Genomic DNA, 20,612 nt, shown 5'->3' with positions numbered 1-20,612 from the left:
CCAAGTAACTAATGCTGTGAAAAGAAACAAAATGAATCTTCAGTCTGCATTCTGATTCCATCACTTCTGTCATCATAAGTCCTTCACAATGTCCTTGGATCATTGTATTATTGAGGATATCTAAATTATTCACAGTAGATCATCATACTATATTGCTCTTACTATATCCAGTGTTCCCCTGGTTATGTTCATTTCACTTTGTATCGGTTCATGTAAGTTATTCTGACTTTCTTCCCAGAGCATCCAGCTCTTCATTCCTTATAGCACAACAATATCTCATCACAATTATATATAACAGTTCTTTTTGTGATGGAAACTTAGGGGGTGCTTATCAATTGGAAAAGAACCAATGTGAATGCAATGGAAGACTTGTGCTCTAAAAAGGGGTCCAGCAAAACCTGGGAAAACTTTAATGGTCTGATACAGAATGAAGTGAACCAAAAGAACAATGTGGTAAAAAAAAAAAAAACCTTGAAAATTTTTAGATACTCTTATCAATAAAATAAGCTAGATTTCTAGGAAAGTTGTGATGAAATATGCTGCCCACTCCTGATAGAGGAGATAGGCTGGCCCAACCTGTGCTGGACTGTACTCTACCTGGTACAACAGACTTCCTGATGACCTAAGTTACTTGGAGAATTGTTTCAATCTATCCTTTTTGTGTGTTTTGCTACTCTATATTTTGTTTGAGGGATAACTCAGGTAAGCACCTGCCTTTTTTCCATCTTGGCTCTGCTCTGATATCTCTTCTTCAATGTAATTTAGTGATTAAAAAAACATCACTTTCTGATGTTGAACCATTTGACTTTAAATCAACCACTTTATTTTCTGGGTCTATGTGGCTTTAGTCCTTACAGGAGTGTCCAGGCTGCATCTTCCCTGGAGTTTTTCCCAAGGTAATGACTGGAAGCATTGATTGCAGTTCCCCGGGGCTCTTGGGTTCAGGGTCCAAATGCTGAGCAGAGTTGATGGCCAAGGTTGTAGTTGTGGTTTGACTTGCTTGGCACATACTGCCTTTCATCTTTCCCTTAGAGTCCTCCCTTGGGCTTTCCTGCCACATCTGTGGCAGTTGGTTAACAATTTATTGGAATGGCTGGTCCCTTCTGTGCTTATCCACTTGTTGGTGGCAGTTGGTTAGCCCCTGTTGTTGCTGATGATAAGGAAAGTGGAGCCCCTCTCCATCTTGATTTCTCCCCTCAGTGATGATTGAATGGTTAAAGAGTTGTGGTCATTTAATGGTAGAGTGCTATTTCCAAGGCATGTACTTATGTTACGTCTTAGGCTATCTCCATCAGAATCTGTGGGATGTGCAGGGTGGTGATGGTGACTGATTTTTCATATACCTCCTGTCTCTACCTGATGGTACTTATACATGAATATATATAAAGATAATTCATGCAAAATTAAGAACAAGGTAAATTATTTAGGCTTATAGTGATGGCCTTTGGGCTTGGAGATCTGGGATGACTTTATGAAAAAGGTATTTCCCTAAAAGTTTTAAAAGAGGTTGTTTTGTTTGTTTTGCTTCTGGGAACCAAGAGGGTAAGTGGGAAATTGCCATAACTCTCCCTTATCCACCTCCCAAAAGTCATAAAATAGTGCCTCCAAACAAATTCTGAAACAGCAGAACCATAAAAACATGGGGTGAAACATTCTTTTAAGCCAAAACTTGAAAAGTCAGCAAGAAGAATCTGTCTCACTCAATAAAAGGGAAGTACAGTCCAGCATCTCAACAGGGCTAGATCAGAGGCAGTTCTAGTGGTTTAAGCATACCAAGCCCGCAGCAAGTCCCACCTCAGCAAGCTAGAGGGAGATCATGAGTGCAGTGGAGCAAATGAACACCCATCAATACACACATACACACATGCTTCAACATAGTCAGGGGAATGGGCAAATGGATACCAGTTCTGAAAGCATAACCCTGGGCAAACAGTAGACACCATATGATCAAGCATAGCCAGGCAAACCACTAATGCTGGGATCATAATGTGCTTCAATGTAGCCCCAGGAACACAGACAAATACCAAATGGAGGAACACTCCACCAGCCTTAGCACACACCAGACACCAGCACTGAGACCTCATCTCCAGGTAAGCTGCCAGACTCCTATGGTCTTCAGCAGCACTAGCCATCCCCTGCCCGACTCTCCTAGTGCATCATTGCAACACAAGATAAATGGCCAGGGTTTGCAGTCCCCTGGATAAGAAGCCTGGGGTGGTTCCCCTTCTACCTCAGGAACAGAGCTCAAATTTAAAAGAAAGATAAAAGACTGAAAAATATGAATATACAGGAAAAAAAAAAGAATCTGACCACAGAAAGTTATTATGATGACTGGGAAAATCAAGACACAAACTCAGAAGAAGATGATAATGTCAAAACACATATGGGCAAAATCTCCAAAGAAAAATGAGGAGTGGTCTCAAGCCCAGAAAGAACTTATGAGCTTAAAAAGGAGCTTAAAAATCAGATAAGTTGAAGAAAAATTTGGAAAATAAATGATGCAAGAGAATTATGAAAAACAAGAGTCAAGAGCTTGTGAAAAGAAAACAACAGCTTAAAAAGTAGAAATAGTCAAATGGAAAAGGGGATACAAAAAGCCACTAAAAAACTGCTTAAAAAGAACATTTGGCCAAATGGAAAAGGAATTTTCAAAAACTAAGTGAGGGAAGTTACTTCTTAAAAGTTAGAATTGGGCAAGTGGAAGCTGATGACTCTATGAAATATCAAGAATCAATAAAACAATCTAAAGAATAGAAGAAAATGTAAGACACCTCAGTGGAAAAACAACTGACCTGGAAATTAGATTCAAGAGAGATAATATCAGAATCATGGACTACCTGAAAGCTGTAATGAAAAGGAGAACCTGGACAGCTTTCAAGAAATAGTCAAAGAAAATGATCTTTATGTCCTTGAATCAGAGAACAAAAGTTCCTGGTGAATAGAATATTAGAAAAGTCAGATATAACAGACCTTTGGAGAAAACTGAATAGGAAAAGAAAGAAATATGCCTTTTTTTTTTTTTAGTTATTTTTTCCCATTTTAAAAAATAAAGCTTTTTATTTTCGAAACATATGCACAGATAATTTGGCAACATTGACCCTTGCATTGCCTTGTGTTTCAGATTTTCTCCTCCTTTCTCCCATCCCCTTCCTTACCTAGATGGTAAGCAATCCAATATATGTTATACTTGTTAAAATATATGTTAAATCCAATATGTGTAAATATATTTACACAATTCTCTTGCTGTACAAGAAAAATCAGATCAAAAAAGAAAGAAAATGAGTAAGAAAACAAAATGCAGTGAGAACAACAAGAAAAAGAGTGAGAATGTTAGATTGTGATCCACATTCAGTTCCCACAATCCTCTCTCTGGGTGTAGATGGCTCTCTTCCTCACAAGATCATTGGAAATGACATCAATCATCTCATTATTACAACTTATTTTGTCAGCAGCAGATGGTACCTACATAAAAATAGGCCATGTATGAGGGCATAAAAATTCAAAATCAAGTCTAAAAAGATAGAAACATTAAATGTATTCTTTTCAGATATGATGCAGTAAACAAAGGGCAATTTGGGTTTATTTAAAAAATCATTTCTCATTCAGCATCAGAAAATTTATACTGGAGAAAAACTTCATAAATATAAATATGAGAATATCTTCAGTCAAAAAATGACATATTCTGTCTCAGTGTTCATACTGGAGAAAAACCTTCTGAATGTAATGTATGTGGACAAACTTTTTGCTAGCATTCATACCTTATTCATGCTGGAGAAAACCCTTATGAATGCAATTTATACAAAAAGGCTTTCTACTAGAGGGAAGGTTTTATTTACTTAATGATATATTGATTCGTTTTTTAAATAGTATTTTTTTTCCAAATGTATGTAAAGAAGTTTTCAACATTTTTTGTAAAACTTTGTGTTCTAAATTTTTCTTCCTCCCTTCCTTACCTCTTCCCTCTCCAAGACAGCAAACAATCTGGTATAGGTTAAATATGTGCGATCCTTTAAAATATATTTCTATATTTGTTATGTTGTGCAAGAAAAATCAGATCAAAAGGGGAAAAACATAAGAAAAGAAACAAATAAAAAAGGTGAAAATACTATGTTTCTATCGACATTCAGCCTCCATAGATCTCTCTCTGGTTGTGACTAATATTTTTCATCCCAAGACTATTAAAATTTGCTTGAATCATCACATTATTCAGTCAAATCCATCACAGCTGATCATCATATATAATCTTGTTTCCATGTGCAAAGTTCTCCTGATTCTGCTCATTTTACTCAGTCTCAGTTCATGTAGATCTTTCCAGGCTTTTCTGAAATCAGCCTATTCATCATTTATAATAGAATAATATTCTATTATCCTCATATATCATAATTTATTCAGCCAATCCCCGATTGATGGACATCGACTCATTTTCCAGTTCCTTGCCCCTACAAAAAGAACTGCTATAAACATTTTTGCACATAAGCACTTCCCCCCCCCCTTTTTTATAAATCTCTTTGGGATACTGACTCAGCAGTGAGACTGCTGGATCAAAGAGTATGCACAATTTTAAGGATTACTTTGATTACATTTTTTATTTCTTCCCTACCTCTTTTTTTGTTATAGGATGTGAATGTTTGGAAAAGGAGCAGAGGGGGATTTTGGGAAACATAGTTGACACAAAATTGGCAAGTTTGCTATTCATCCACAACCACTTCAACGGTAAAAAACAATTATGTTTTTCTTCCTTATTGGTTTCTTTTTTGTATCTTCAGAACTCCAATCGTGAAAGTTTCCCTTTTTTCTTACACTGCTTTTTTCAAGAATTTCATAAGACCTTACACTTCTTTCCTTTGAATCATTAGAAAACCTGATTTCCCTCAAATCTAGGGTACAGGTACAATTATGTCCAGCTTTATTCATCTTTATCACAAACTTAAAGGTAGGCTTTTTCCTTTAATCTAATATTCCCATCATTTTCATCCTAGCAATGGTTTCTCATAGTTAGTGAATGAAGTCACCACGCTTTAAACTCTTATACGGGCATAGCACATTTCTAAGAGCTGGACATACAAATATAGACCCAGGCCTCCCCTTAAGCCGCTCACAGCCCCGCTCACAGCCTAATGGGGCAGGGGTCATGCAAACAAGATTGAGATAGAATAAATTGGAGCTACTCCACTGAGGGAAGGCATTAATTTTAAAGGAAGGGAGGCAGGAGATTCTCCTTGGTTGATTCCTCTAACTCTCAAAGGATGAAATCATTGTTAAGGGAAGTGAAAAAATATTAGTTGCTCCACTTTTGTCAAATAGTGATCATTGTTTGATACCTGGTTAACTGAAGTCTCTCCCCATTCCAATATGGTGTCTCTGTGCAGAGTCTGTTTCTTAAACTCCATTAATCTTCACCCACATGGTTTCCACCACAATTACCCTTCCCTCTGGACAGCCTTCAGTGTCCTGAACTATATCTTTCTTCTTGATTTTAATTGGATTGCATCTAGACACTTAAGGAGATGGTGTGATCTTGCTTGTTTGCTGCTGAAATAACAGGTCTCCAAATTCTACATATAGAGATGCTCTCCCAATAATGCTTGCTTGTTAGCACACTAGACAGCCCATCCCATCATCACTAATTGCTTACCTGTACTGAAACAAAATAAGGTACCTGCGCTCTGCTTTATAAGCATATTCTATCTGTCCACGATTCCTGCTTGGGGTGGCAGGAGACAACTCAAAGATTTGACAGATGGAAAGTCACTCTCCTTTTTGAAAGTGCACTTTATGACTCTTCTTGCTCCTTGGCCAATAAAAGAATTGCTTTTAAAATTCACCAGGTCCTACTTTTATTTACACATTCAATTTGTTGTTTGTTTCTTGGCTTTCCCTTCAGTTTGGCTAATCTCTTAATTTTCAGATTTTCTACTTTGACGTCATTAAAAAAATCCATTGTTTCTGGAGTTTGCTTTAGTCATTTGCATTTGGTCTGTTCCTTCTCTGCTGAAGAAAGCACTGAGAAACAGTGTAATGTTCTCTTCCCTAAAACATAATGTTCTCTGGGAGCAGATTTCTCTGGGGGCTTCTGGAAGCAGCCTTCATTTCAGTTCAAAATAATAATCACCTCAAATGCAGCCAAGTGTTAAAAGTTCAGATCCTTTATTGTCTCTTTCCAAATGGCCCAGTTAGCTTTCTTGGAGGCCTATCTCTGTCCTTGGTTCTGAAAGCTCCTGTTGCTAGTCCTTTTGCCTCTGCCAGCTTCAGCCTCCAGCTCTCTCTGAATCCCTCATTCTGCCCAACTGAATCCTGGCTTCTCAATCTCCCAAAAGTCTCTAGTTGGCTTGTGGGAGCTCCTTATATACGATCTCTTAAAGGTGTGAACTCTAAGTAAGGCTGACTCCTCCGGGAGTGGGCTTGTCCTTCCTGGCCTGCGAATCTCCTGGAGTGCCTATCAATTCCAGTGACTTGTAAGAATCATAACAAGACAGGACTGTTCCCAAAAGTATGGCTTCAGCTGTCCCCTCACCCAGAGATGTCAAACATACCACACTGGGGTGGACTGACCCAGATTAAGTGTAATTGGGAAATACTGAACGAAAGCGATAAAACCCAACTAAAACACAGGGGATGTTGTTGTCTACGTGAATCGGACACCACTGTCCTAAAGGTTTTCAGATTCTGTCTCATCTTTGATAAATCCTCCACTGCTTTAGTTGGAAAGAAGGGGCTCTCGTGGCCCCTGTCAGTGGAGTTCATAGCCTCAGGAGTGGTTAAGGGAGCCCACTGAGTCCAGCATTCTCATGGAGCACACCAGGCCCAGAGAAGGGGAGACCTGCAGAGGTCACACAAGGATGACCCTCACACCAGGACCCTGAAATGGGAGCTTCCATGGTGGGAGCTGAGGAGGCCCTTGTAAGTCATTGGACAGGTAGCAAATGAAGACCAAGGGGATGTGCCACCAGGCTCTAGAGCATGCGCTTGCCCCCTGGGCCCCAGGACTGGTCAGCTGGATCGCAGGGAGGGACCATCACAGATCCTCCTAGCGGGAGGTCCAGGGCATCCATAATCCAGGAGGTGGAAACTGGCTGGGAAATCTACTCTTGAAGAGAGGGACCTGCCCCTTCCCCTACTATGTAAGTGCCAGGACCTGCAGCGCCTGGTCCTCATGGTCTGGGTAGGGGGTGAGGAGATGGCAAGCGCCCAAGTGGCCCCTGTGAAGGGGCTGGCCGGGTTTGCCTCCTGCAGCAGCCCCTCCCAGCCAGGGGAGAGATGGGTATTTAGCATGCTCCAGCTGTGTGCCACAGTCTAGAGCTACATTTCCCACATCTTGCGGGCCTGCAGGGAGGACCCCAGCTGACTTCAGTTGTCATGGAAACCAGGCTAGCCTAGTTTGGAAAATATCTCCCCGGGATTGGAGCATCACTGGTGGAGGCGAGGCCAGAAGGGCAGACGTTCGGTCACTTCCGCCCAGTCCTGAGCTCGTCTCTGGGCCGCCGTCAGACTCTCCCTACGCCCTCGGCTCTGCTCTGTCTTCAGCGCCCCGGGGCCAGACCCCTAGTCCTGACCGGGGTGAGTCGGGCAGAGGGGGGTCGTAGCCTTCTGGGCTGTAGGGAGGAAGAGGGAGGGAAGCGCGCCTACGTCCAAAATGAGCCCCTCTCGCGGCCCGCCCCAATCACACCCCCTCCTCCTGTTGGGAGGGCGGAGCCGCGCAAGGACAAGAAGCCAACAGGAGGCGTGGCCCTCCCCAGGTCCTGCTCCCCTCTCCCCTTCCTCAAGGGGCCAATTTCTTGCCTGCCGCAGCCCGGGTACCCCTCAGCTAGATTTTCCTTTAGCCGCGATTCCCTCTCGCGGGTCGGGCGCCCGTGCCCAGCACATCCCCTTGGATGCCATCCCTTCTGCCTCACCTCCGTGATTGCGTAGAGCGCAGTGCCGGGAGAGGGGGGATTCCATTTGAGTCAATATATCCACCCCCTCCCCTCCCCCCGGGGAGGCCTTCACCCTCAAAACTGCTCGGCTTCTCATTGTGCCCTCCTGACCATGTTGGGCCGGCGGAGACCGAATCCTGGGCCCTGGGCCTATTTTGAGGTCGCCCCTCTCCCGCTCCTTCTGGGTCCTGAGGGTCCCTTCATTGTGGGAAATCTCTGACAAACCCGTCACCTCCCTTCCTTGGAACCCGCGATCTCCTTGCAGACCCCGTATCGGTGGCTGCCCCTCCTAGTCCCCCTCTCAGAATGGGTCTTTTGTGGAGGCAGAGCCCGGCCTCCAGGAAGCCCAGATGTTTATTAACTGATAAAAGGGAACCTTTAAAGTTTGCCAACCTCCGGGGAATGGGGGTGTAGGGGAGGGCAGGCGCTGTTATTGATTCCTATTTTACAGAGGAGGAAACAGGCACACCGTGGGCAGGTGAATATGCTTCCTGACTCCAGGTTCGGGGTCTGTGGGTGCTGGTTTGAGGCTGACGGCAGCTTTCTGTTTTCGTGTCCCCAACAGCGTCTTCACTTCGTGCGTCCTGGATTGGGTCAGGGGGCTGCCCGTGAGCCTCTCCCCCACCCCCCAAGGCAGGGCCCTTTGTCTCCAGTTCTGCCTGCTGAGGGCCCAAGGGAATGGCGCCGGTGTCTCTGCGGGCAGCCAAGGCCCACCAGGTGGGTTGGTCCTTCCTGACCCTTCACTTTCTCCCCTCATCCTTAAGGAATATTTGGTTGGGGTCCTGCTCCTCCCCCTACCTAAGCTGCCATGTGACTGTGATGAGATTAAATAAGAGGTTGTTTAGAAAGCGCTTTGGAAATGTTCCCTCCCGGCCTGGGTCGGTGCTGCTGTGACTGACTCCGAGAGCCTCGTTTCCTTGAGTCGGAAATGGGCCCGAAGAACAAATGGAAGGAAATTCAGCAGAAAGGATGCGGCTGGTGGCTGGGGAGAGCAGCAGGACCTACCTATTCTCCTCCCACCCCGTGGGGGGCGGGGGGGGAGGGCGCTGTAATTACAAGATGATGCTTGTTTGAGATGCGCGGGGAGGGTTGGTATGGGAAAGCCCGAGGCCGCGGTTTGTTGGTGAGGGGAAAGGCTGAACCTAAAGTCTGGAGCCAGAAGCGGCGCCCGGGGGGTTTCCTGGAGAGGCGGGAGGGAAAGTGGGACAGGGGAGGGGAGCTGGGCTCTGCTCGGGTCCTTACCTGTGTTTGGCGATGTGCCTCTGGCCTTCTCACGTCCAGCTTCTCATCTGTAAAGTGGGCACAATACGGCCCGGCCGCTCTCCTGATTCCGGTTTTCTCCCGGGAATCAGGATCTGGTGCACCCTGAGGCTTGGGCCTTTTACTTCGCCCCACGCTCCTTAACCTAGAGCGAGCACCCCAAAGGCCCGCGGGCAGTAGGGTCAGCCCGCTCTCGCATTGGGTATTTCAGAGTTTCCCGACGTTCCAGGATGTGGCCGTGGACTTCACTCCGGAGGAGTGGCGACATCTGGACCCTGCTCAGAAAGAACTGTACCGAGATGTGATGCTGGAGAATTATGGAAACCTGGTCTGCCTGGGTAAGGACAGCTGCCCTGGCTTCCAGACCTTGCCGCAGGGCGATCCCCATTGATGGAGGGGGAGTGGGGCTTGAATGTTGGACAATTATTTGTGGATACCGCCAGAGATTCCTTTTGGGACTGTTCACAGGGGAGCAGGAGGCTTCCAGCTCGATGATGTTGCCCTTGGGGTCAGATCTCCAATCTTCCCTTCTCTCAACCCAGAGATTCTCTTAACTTCATTTGTAGAAAGACACCAGAAATCAAGGAAGGCCCCTGCCCTTAGCCTTTTCTCATTTTCACTGAACAGGGTTTGCAGGTCCCAAACCCCCTGTGATCCACCAGCTGGAGCAAAGAGGAAGGCCATGGGTGCTGAACGGAGATGTCCCGGCAAGCTTGTGTCCAGGTGAGTGCTGAGGACTCATGAACCTCAGGCCAGCAGGGGAAGAGCTTCTTAAAAGGTGGAGTTGGAGCTCTCCTCAAATTGCCTCCTGTCTCTGAGAGAGGAACTGCGGGCCTCTGACACAAACTCTTTCAAAGAGACTTTGTTGGAGTTCTTGTTCTTCTTTAAAATATAATACAAAGGTTCTCTCTGGGAGAAAGCAGGTTTCTCGGGAGGTTTTCTGGAGGCAGCTTTAGTATCAGTTGAAAGGAATAATCACCCAAAATGCAGCCAGGTGATAAAAGTTCAGATAAATTGTCTCCAATATAGCCCGGTTAGCTTTTCTTAGAGGCCTTTCTCTCTCCTGCTTGGTTCTAAGATAATTATTGTCTCTATCAACTCTAATGACTTAACAGTTTGTAAAGATTCCAACAAGACTTAGTTTCACTTTCATATGTTTCCCTTACTTGTGTCCACTGCCATTTTCTTCTAGTCTCAGATGGCTCCAGTCAAATCCTCTTTCTCTTCCACTTTCTCCTCTTCTGTCTTGGCTCCCCACACTATCCATTTCTTCTTTCTTGTCTAATATATTGAGTAACTATCTTCACTCATAAAAATCAGGAGGTAGAGATAGTATTACACCTGGAGCTCCAAAATTTTCATCAAGAAAAGGAAAAACTCTGAAACAGTTAGAGAATACCCCTCCCTGGGAGGATTGCATTAAGCAATCAGATTGCTCAAAAACTTCAAACGGTGCTGGGTAGCCCTCCCGAGTCCTCCTTCAGCCAGGAAGAGGAGCGTCAGCCGGCCGGGTAAACCAAAAAGCTTCTGCACCCTGCTCAGCAAGAGGCCGGCATTCTTGGCACATTCCTCAGCCAGCAAACAGTTAGTCAGATGAGAAATGTGCACAGGAGCCGGATTATTGCTGTGCTGAAAGAGGAGGTTTGCTCACTGGGAGTTTTGCCCTAGGACTTAGAGCTGATTCTTCCATGTGGTTACCAGTGGGCAACTACTATCTACTGGGATAGTCTTCAGGGTTTGAAGGAAAGATGTGCTTGTCTTCAGTGCTCAGGAGCTCATGAAACAGCTTTCAGACCAGCATGTGTCCTCAGCCACTCACTGAAGACAAGTCATAATACGGATTATCTGTTAAAAATATATAGAGACATACATATCTATCTATATCTATGTCTATATCTATATATACATGTATATATCTATATATATATATAGAGAGAGAGAAAGAGAGAGAGAGAGAGAGAAACAGAGAGAGAGACAGAGGCACATACACACACACACACACACACACACACAGTCTGAGAGCAGATTTGCTTAGAAGTATTTTGTTCAAGAATGGCTTGTTCAGATTTTCTTTCTCTACCTGCCATGAAGGCTGGAGGTGGGCTGCAAACTGGAGTTGCACAAGTATGAGAAGGACATTTTTACAGAATATAGTCATATCATCACCACTGAGAATATTTATGAGGATGTAATTCAGAATCTCCTGGATCAGAAGGTGAATACAGGAAGGGACAGCAGCTGAACTAAGAGCTGCCAGTCTGGAGAGAAGAAGGTGACTGTAGAAATTTGTACCCATTCTTTACTTTCCATGTGGAATCTAAAAACCATCCATTCTACCCTGCAATGGTACCCCAGTGGTACCAAGAGCTCTACCAAAATTCCCATTGTAAAGGTGGTCAGGAAGGAATTGGGAGAAGGTAGTTCCTTTATAGCTAAATCTATTTCCTTTTTTGAGACAGGTTATTTAAAATTTCTATCTGATCTTTTAGTAGTCTGAGCATTATATATATATATAATTTTACTAAGGCCATTGGGGTTAAATGACTTGCTAGTCACACAGCTAGGAAGCCTTAAGTGTCTGAAGTCAAATTTGAACTCAGGTCCTCCTGACTTCAGGGCTGGTGCTCTTGGGTCACCTAGCTGCCCCAGAACATTTTATATATTTTTAAAGGTACTTCTCTATTTCTTCTCTGTCCTCAGCTTTATTGACATATAACTGTGTATAATATATTCAATTTTTTATTCCTTCTGGGTTTTCACATTGATTATTTGCTATTTTCTTTTCTTTTCTTCCCTCTTATTAATTCATAAGATTAGTTAAATGCTTAGTAATTTTATTAGACTTTTCAAAGAACCAGGTTTTTAAAAATCATTTTAATCATTTAATCATTTTTTAATCATTTTAATCATTTTTTCTATTTTATCAGGTTTTACTCTAATTTTTCATTTCTCTTCTTCTGTGCTTATTTTAAGTTTCTTTTTTGTCTTTCTAATTTTTAAAATGCATTTTCAATTCACTAATCCTCTTTTTTTTTTTTTCCCTGTTTCTGTTAACATATGTTTGTAGAAATTTGATTTTTCCCCCTGAGGACTGCTTTAGCCACATCCCAGAAATTTTGGTATGTTCTTTCATCATTATCATTTTCTTTCATAATTTGTTTCTTTGATTTATTTTTATCCACTCATTATTTAGATTTTTATTATTAAATTTCAGTTTGAATCATTGTCTTTTATTAGTGCTTCCTAACTTAATGACTGTTTTTATTGAGTTATGTACTTTAAAGATTCATTTACTATTTTTGCCTCTTTGTTTACAATACTTTTGTATCCTAAAACTTGGTCAGTTTTTGTGAGTTATATATTGTACTGGGAAGTATGTATATTCTTTTGTAGTCCCATTTAGAAGATGTCTGAAGTCATTTAACTATACAGGCAGTTCGTGGTTTTTGTAAATTTGCATTTTGTCAATTTAACTTGACATAAAGAATTCTAAAAAGAAATCTGCATGCCCTGACTTGTCAGAGCAAATCTTTAATGTAGATGGAACTGGCTTATTTTTTCAAAGAATGCCATCTTCAACCTATATCTTAGTGGAGGAAAAAACTCTGGCTCTCTCCCAATATTTTACACTTGCAGTTAAGGTTTTTTCCAACTCTAAAATTCCCCCATACATCCTAGGCTTCCTTACCTTCCTATCCCACCTAGTGCAGAGTCTGGGGATCCTGATAGACACCAAAGGAATTCTGGAATGTACTCTATGGGGTACTCACCCTGGGGAAGCTCAGCGTGAATGCTCTGGGCCTCCATCACCCATGCTAGCGAGCCTGTTGTTCCCACTCTAGGCCTCCAATCCGATGCTCCAATCCCAACCCTGAAGCTGAGAAACTAGAGTTTAGTACCTCTCCAAGTTCTCTGTTGGACCCTCAGCCCACAACCTGGGGAGCTTGGGTAATGTGCTTTGGTCCAGCAACTCTAGGATGCACACTTTTAAACTGAGGACTCTGGGATGTGCTCTCTAGGCCCTTGTCTCCATGGTGAAGATCCCCAATATATGTGTTTTGGGCTACCTATTCCCATTATGGGGAGAGCATATGTGCTTCCTGGGCCGCTCTGGGTCAACAACCCCTTTGCTTCCAAAGCACATACCTGCTCCTCAGGGGCAGGAGCTGGGTCTGGAATGTGCTGTCTGGGCCTCTGCACCTAGTGTCCTTATATATATATATTTTTATATATATTTTTTATATTTATATATCTTTATATTTATATGTTTATATATTTTAAATTATATATTATAGAGGCTAAGTGAAATGGGGTGGGGAGGGCAATTCACCTTAAGTAAAAATTGCTGAGAGGATTCAGAAAATTTCAAGCCCTCCAGGTTTTCTCCACAAGCAAGACAAAACGGCACCTCCGGGGAGATGGGTCAGAACTGTAGTCTTGATACTAGAGGTAAAGGGAAGTCTAGGCTTTATTGATTGGGGAGGGTGGAGGGAGGAGATACACTCAGGGGTAGGAAAAATGACTTTGGTGACTGACTGGAAGATGGACTGAAGCAGGGAGAGCCTCTAGCAGTTTGTTTTATACCCACTGTTTGGGGAGAGCAGATCCCAGCATTCAGATAGACTGGAATTCTCTGAGACAAATCAGTCCAAGGTTCAGTAGGAAGCACTAGGGAGCATTAGCGAGCACCCAGAGAAGCTGGTCAAAGAGAGCATCAAGTGTCAACCAGCTCAGAGATTTAAAAAGACACCGATAGGCACTGTGAGATGAATACAAAGCAGGATGTAGCCCTGGAAGAAATGTGAGAGCTCCAGAGAATCCGAGAGAGGGGAAAGAATGCATTTGGAGTTAGAGAACCCAGGGTCATGTTCTGGCTCTGCTTCCACTGTGTGGCTTTGGGGATGTCCCTCAATTTCTCTGGGCCTCAGTTCTTAATTAAAAATGATGGTGTTGGACTAGATAAGGTGACCATGAAGCTTCCTTCCAGCTAGGAGGAATGATGAATTACAAGAGTGGGGCAAAAAAAGCTATGTTGTTATTTTCTTACAGTGGGGATAAGTGGAGGAGTCCTTGAAACATTGCTTGAGGATTTTAAAATTTCCCTTAGATTCAAAAAAGGGAGAGAAATGAAAAGATTTATGATATGATTGCTTTATATGTCGTTAATTTGTTTGATGGATTATTGTGACAGTTCGTGGATGAAATGTCAAAGAATTGCATTCCATTGCAAACGGGTCCTACTGAGGGTCAGCTAGATGGCACATAGGCAGAAAGCTGAATTTGGAGTCAGGAAAGCTTGAGTTCAGTTCTGCTTCAAACATTTGCTAGCTGTGTGACCTCGGGCAAGTCACAACCTCTGCCTCAGTTTCCTCATTTATAAAAGAACAATAATAACAGTTGTGAAGATTGTTATTAGATATATGGCTTTTAGGTTTTTTTTTTTTGGGGGGGGAACTAAGCAATTGGGGTTAAGTGACTTGTCTGGGGCCACACAGCTAGTTAATGTCTGAATCTAGTCCTCCTGACTTTAGGATTGGAGTTCTATCCACTGCACCACCTAGCTGCTCTCAAATGAGATATTTGTAAAGCACTTAGTACAGTGTCTGACAAAAAATAGGTGCTTAATAAATGCTAGGGGCAGCTAGGTGTGACCCTAGGCAAGCCACTTAACCCCAATTACCTCAGGAAAAAAAAAAAGGTTCTTATTCCATTCTCTCTTTTTTTTTGTTGGCTGTTTTACTTTTCTCCTTGGACAAGTTATTTAAATAATTTTTAACTCAGTTTCCTTTTTTTATAAAGTGAAGCTTTAGAAAGCAAAATTGGGAAAAGAACCCACAAATGCAAAAATGTAGCAGCTCTTTTTGTTGGAATTGGAAATTGAGTGAATGTTCATCAGTTGGGGAAGGGTTGAATGAGTTATAGTATATAAATGTAATGGAATATTATTGTTCTGTAAGAAACGATCAGCAGGATGATTTCAGAGAGGCCTGGAGAGATTTACCTGAACTGATACTAAGTGAAATGAGCAAAACCAAGAGAACATTGTACATGGCAACAAGATTATGTGATGGTCAATTGTGATATACTAGGCTCTTCTCAGCAATATATTGATCCCAAACAATCCCAATAGATTTGTGATGGAAAATGCTATCTCCATCCAGAGAGAGAACGATAGTTTTCCCCTTTTGTTCTGATTTTTCTTTCATAACTTGACTAATAAGGAAATATTGTTAAAATAATTGTACATGTACAACCTATATCAGATTGTTTGCTATCTTGAGAAGGGGGAAAATGTGGAACTCAAAATCTTTTAAAAAATGAATATTGAAAATTATTTTCACATGTAATTAGAAAAACAAACTACTATTGAATAAAATAAAATAAAAAACATTATTCTGAGAAAAAGAAAGAAAAGATGATTTCTGAGATTTTTTTCACTTCTTTATTCTAAGATGCCATAAAGAATCTGAGCATCATATATTTGGTTGTTGGTTTTTTTGTGGAATTCAAAATAGCCCACCTGGAGCTTCTATCTGCTGGTTGTAGGTTCATTTTTCAAAATTACACAGAATAAGTATACTTCCACTTATGTAATCAACATGATATAATATGAAAAAATGGAAATTGAAGTCAAAATATTTTAGTTCATATCTTTACTTTGACACATCATTATTAGTCATTTAATCTTGGACATATGATTAATTGCAGTTCTTACCTCATGAGGTTATAATAAGGATCAATGTGAAATTTTTTATAAAATGAAAAATATTACATAAACATGGTAGTATTATTATTTTGTACCCTTTTAAATTGTACAACTTTTTGTGGGGAGTTGTTTTGTTTATCTTATTTTTACAGTGAAGATTATGGAAAACAGAGCTATGTATACAAGAAGATAAATAAAATATTGATAATTTTTCAAATTTCTTACAGATTGGGAGATTATACCTCAAGCCAAGGAATCAGCTCAAAAGCTGGACACTTCTAAGAAAGAATCTTCTGAGGAAATGTGTACAGAGGATGGCTCCTCTGCCTCTAAGTCAGGAGAATCCCAGAAATATAATTTTATCTTAGAGAGGCAAGAGAGTAATGGGGATAAGTATCTTATACAACAGAAATTTCATCATATGAAAGCTCCCAACAAAGTAAAAAACGTTGAATGCAACAACTATAGCAGAAGCTTTCATCTAGGACCAATTCTTTTTCCTCAACAGAGAGTATCTGTAGGAAAGAGTCTCCATAAACTTGATACACAGAAAAAGAGCATACAGCTAGGTTCAGAATTATGTAAAAGTAATATAATCTCCTCAAGGGAGATCTTTTCTAATTATAATGAATGTGGAAAATCTTTCAGGAATAACTCAGTTCTCAGTGAACATCATAGAATACATATTGAAGAAAAGGTTTATGAATGTAATGAATGTGGGAAGGCCTTCAACCGCAGCTCATCTCTTACTTCCCACCAGAGAATTCATACTGGGGAGAAACCTTATCAGTGTAATGAATGTGGAAAGACCTTCACCACCAGCTCCTCTCTTATGTATCATAATACAATTCATACTGGAGAGAAACCCTATCAATGTAATGAATGTGGGAAAGCCTTCAATCACAGCTCCTCCCTTACTTCACATCATAGAATCCATACAGGAGAGAAACCTTATGAATGTAACGAATGTGGGAAAGCCTTCACCACCAGCTCTTCCCTTACTTATCATCACACAGTTCATACTGGAAAGAGACCATATGAATGTGATGAATGTGGGAAAGCTTTCCGCTTAAGCACACATCTTACTGAACATCAGAGAATTCATACTGGAGAGAAACCTTACAAATGTAATGAATGCAAAAAAACATTTACCTGTAGCTCTTCCCTTACTTCTCATCAAAGAATCCATACAGGAGAGAAACCATATGAATGCAGTGAATGTGGAAAAACTTTCACCTACAGCTCGTCTCTTACTTACCATCTTAGAATTCATACTGGAGAGAAACCATTTGAATGTAAGGAGTGTGGGAAGACCTTTCATTTAAGCACACATCTTACCGAACACCAGAGACTTCATACTGGAGAGAAACCTTACAAATGTCATGAATGTGGGAAAGCTTTCCGTTTGAATATCCAATTTACTCTGCATCAGAGAATCCATACTGGAGAGAAACCTTATGGATGTCCTGAATGTGGGAAGACTTTCCGTCAGAACAGACAACTCATTCAACATCATGTGATTCATACAGGAAATAAACAAAATGAACATGAGCAGATCTTTCACATAAGAGCAGATCTTGCTGAACATCAAAAAATGCATACTGAAGAGAAACCTTTTGAATGTAGTGAATGTGGGAAAGCTTTTTACTGGTTGGCACAACTTACTAGACACCAGAAAAATCATACTGGAGAGAGACCTTACGAATGTAATGAGTGTGGAAAAGCTTTTGGACAGAGGTCAGGGCTTAATCGACATCAGAAAATCCATAGTAAAGAAAAGCCTTATGAATGTGATGAATGTGGAAAGGCATTCCGTGAAAAAATGCAACTCACTCGCCATCAGAAAATTCACACTGGAGGAAAACCTTATGAATGTAATGAGTGTGGGAGAAAGTTCCGAGAAAACATACAACTTAGTCGACATCAAAGAATTCATACTGGAGAGAAACCTTATGTATGTAGTCAATGTGGGAAGTCTTTCCAAGAAAAGATAAAACTTAATCGACATCAAAAAATTCACAGTGGAGAGAAACCTTATGAATGTAATGAGTGTGGGAAGGCTTTTTGCCTGAGCATGCAACTTACTCGACATCAAAGAATTCATACTGGAGAAAAATCTTATGAATGTAATCAGTGTGGGAAGGGCTTCCTTCTTAGTGCACAACTTATTCAACATCAGAGAATTCACACTGGAGAAAAACCTTATGAGTGTAATGAATGTGGAAAGGCTTTCCACTGGAGCTCAGGACTTATTGAACATCAGAGAATCCATACAAGACTGAAGCCTTATAAATGTGATGAATGTGGGAAGGCCTTCAATTGCAACTCATCCCTTACTTACCATCAGAGAATTCATACTGGAGAGAAACCTTATGAATGCAATAAATGTGGGAAGGCTTTCCGAAGGCGCTCACAACTTACACAGCATCAGATAATTCATAGCGAAAAGAAACCTTATGAATGTATTGAATGTGAGAAGGCCTTTCGCTTGAAGTCACAACTCTCTAGACATCAGCGATTTCATACTTTACAGAAATATAATGAATGGGGGAAACATTCCGTCAGAGTCCACAATTTACTGATAAGTACACAAGACATGGAACCAAGGAAATTTCACCACCAGATAATTTATAAAGGAGAAGATAAATTCCACAAATGAAATTAATATAAAAAAACCTTAAATTATAAATCATCCCTCATTTCTTCCTATCTTCATAACATTAATCAATAATATTTCTGCCTATTTGGAACTGTGTGGTGATCAAATATGAACCTTTGATTCAATTAATTCTTATCACTCAGAGCAAAAACTTGCTTCTGAAAAAATCCTTTCTTTTCTGTTAGTTTCCCCTATTCTTTTATCTTTGTATATTTCAGCCCTTCCTTTCTTTAGTGTTAATCCACTCCCAGTGCCAACTCCATGTGGTAGTCTTGAATATTTCTGTTTGAGGTGGTGATTAGAATATGAAACTTGATGTTCCAGTCTATCATGATCTTTTGGGGACCTTTGTTAAACTGTGTAAAATAGCCCATCTCGCATTGTCATCTGAAAATTTGATAAGGAATCATGCCTGTAATGTTATCTGAGTCACAGACATTGCCAAAGTCCTTAAGTTGATTGTTTTGTTAGTTCCATAAAGATCACGCCTAGTGAGCTGCCTGTGTTTTAGATGTGTCCTCTCCTCTTTGACTGCCCTTCCCCTCATTCTAAAACCCTCTATGTTTTCCATGCTGAAAATTTCTAAGTCCTTGATTGGCGGGATGTGCCTCCCCTGGTCACTCACATTTCCCTGCCCATGATTAAGATAAGAAGCCATAATACCTCATCTTGCCCCTGGTCTGCAGCAATCATGTGGAAGACGGAACCTAGGTATTCCCACGCCTGATGAGGAATGATGGAAGTTTTGTGAGATGGGAGTAGGACAGAGAAAGACCTGTGAGATTTTTAAGCTGCTTTTTTTGCTGTGGCCTTAAAATAATTACACCCAAAGTCAAGCCTTCTGGTTGCATGCTTGTCCTGGTGACTGTGACCCTGATATATTCTTTGTTCTGAAACCTTCTTCTCTTAACCTACTTCTCTCTTCTCCTGCTCCCCACTATTCTTTTGGTTTTCACACTTTGGGCTTTGTCCCTTACCCTTTATGATGCATGCTAAAATGGAGTTCATGCTGGGATAATTGGAAATTAGTATGGCAGAAATTAGGCATGGACCCACACTTAACACCATATACCAAGATAAGATCAAAATGGGTCTATGACCTAGGCATAAAGAATGAGATTATAAATAAATTAGAGGAACATAGAATAGTTTATCTCTCAGACTTGTGGAGGAGAAAGAAATCTGTGACCAAAGTTGAACTAGAGACCATTACTGATCACAAAATAGAAAATTTTGATTACATCAAATTAAAAAGCCTTTGTACAAATAAAACTAATGCAAACAAGATTAGAAGGGAAGGAAAACATTTTCACAGTTAAAGGTTCTGATAAAGGCCTCATTTCCAAAATATATAGAGAACTGACTCAAATTTATAAGAAATCAAGCTATTCTCCAATTGATAAATGGTCAAAGGATATGAACAATTTTCAGAGGATGAAATTGAAACTATTACCACTCATATGAAAGAGTGTTCCAAATCATTATTGATCAGAGAAATGCAAATTAAGACAACTCTGAGATACCACTACACACCTGTCAGATTGGCTAAGATGACAGGAAAAAATAATGATGAATGTTGGAGGGGATGCGGGAAAACTGGGACACTTGATGCATTGTTGGTGGAGTTGTGAACGAATCCAACCATTCTGGAGAGCAATCTGGAATTATGCCCAAAAAATTATCAAATTGTGCATACCCTTTGATCCAGCAGTGTTTCTACTGGGCTTATATCCCAAAGAAATACTAAAGAAGGGAAAGGGACCTGTATGTGCCAAAATGTTTGTAGCAGCCCTATTTGTAGTGGCTAGAAACTGGAAAATGAATGGATGCCCATCAATTGGAGAATGGCTGGGTAAATTGTGGTATATGAATGTTATGGAATATTATTGTTCTGTAAGAAATGACCAGCAGGATGAATACAGAGAGGCTTGGAGAGACCTACATAGACTGATGCTAAGTGAAATGAGCAGAACCAGGAGATCATTATACACTTCGACAACGATATTGTATGAGGACATATTTTGATGGAAGTGGATTTCTTTGACAAAGAGACCTGAGTTTCAATTGATAAATG

General features: G+C 41.1%; 2 protein-coding genes across 2 annotated transcripts; both read left to right on the top strand.

Moving 5' to 3' along the window:
* Nucleotides 1-7,242: 7,242 nt before the first annotated feature.
* Nucleotides 7,243-13,015, top strand: LOC127549056 (zinc finger protein 90 homolog). The gene is made up of 5 exons (XM_051976835.1): nucleotides 7,243-7,557; nucleotides 8,479-8,630; nucleotides 9,385-9,511; nucleotides 9,801-9,896; nucleotides 12,852-13,015. The coding sequence occupies exons 2-5, from the start codon at nucleotides 8,592-8,594 to the stop codon at nucleotides 13,013-13,015; spliced, it is 426 nt and encodes a 141-aa protein (XP_051832795.1). The 5' UTR covers nucleotides 7,243-7,557; nucleotides 8,479-8,591.
* Nucleotides 13,016-16,010: 2,995 nt separating this feature from the next.
* LOC127550143 (zinc finger protein 345-like) lies at nucleotides 16,011-19,033 on the top strand. Its single transcript, XM_051979206.1, has one exon. The coding sequence runs from the start codon at nucleotides 16,181-16,183 to the stop codon at nucleotides 18,536-18,538; it is 2,358 nt and encodes a 785-aa protein (XP_051835166.1). The 5' UTR covers nucleotides 16,011-16,180; the 3' UTR covers nucleotides 18,539-19,033.
* Nucleotides 19,034-20,612: the final 1,579 nt, after the last annotated feature.

The sequence above is a fragment of the Antechinus flavipes genome, chromosome 1 (assembly GCF_016432865.1).
Source record: "Antechinus flavipes isolate AdamAnt ecotype Samford, QLD, Australia chromosome 1, AdamAnt_v2, whole genome shotgun sequence".
Classification (NCBI taxonomy): domain Eukaryota; kingdom Metazoa; phylum Chordata; class Mammalia; order Dasyuromorphia; family Dasyuridae; genus Antechinus; species Antechinus flavipes.
The sequence above is the reverse complement of the archived record's forward strand: the minus strand, read 5'-3'. Positions and strand labels throughout refer to the sequence as shown.

What these genes read in the sequence shown, in the direction of transcription:
- LOC127549056 (XM_051976835.1), top strand. Translation starts at nt 8,592, where the DNA reads ATGGCGCCGGTGTCTCTGCGGGCAGCCAAGGCCCACCAG. An exon ending in TGGAAACCTGGTCTGCCTGG is followed by an intron (nt 9,512 to 9,800) that starts GTAAGGACAGCT and finishes TTCACTGAACAG; the next exon opens with GGTTTGCAGGTCCCAAACCC. An exon ending in CCCGGCAAGCTTGTGTCCAG is followed by an intron (nt 9,897 to 12,851) that starts GTGAGTGCTGAG and finishes CATACATCCTAG; the next exon opens with GCTTCCTTACCTTCCTATCC.
- LOC127550143 (XM_051979206.1), top strand. Translation starts at nt 16,181, where the DNA reads ATGTGTACAGAGGATGGCTCCTCTGCCTCTAAGTCAGGAGAATCCCAG.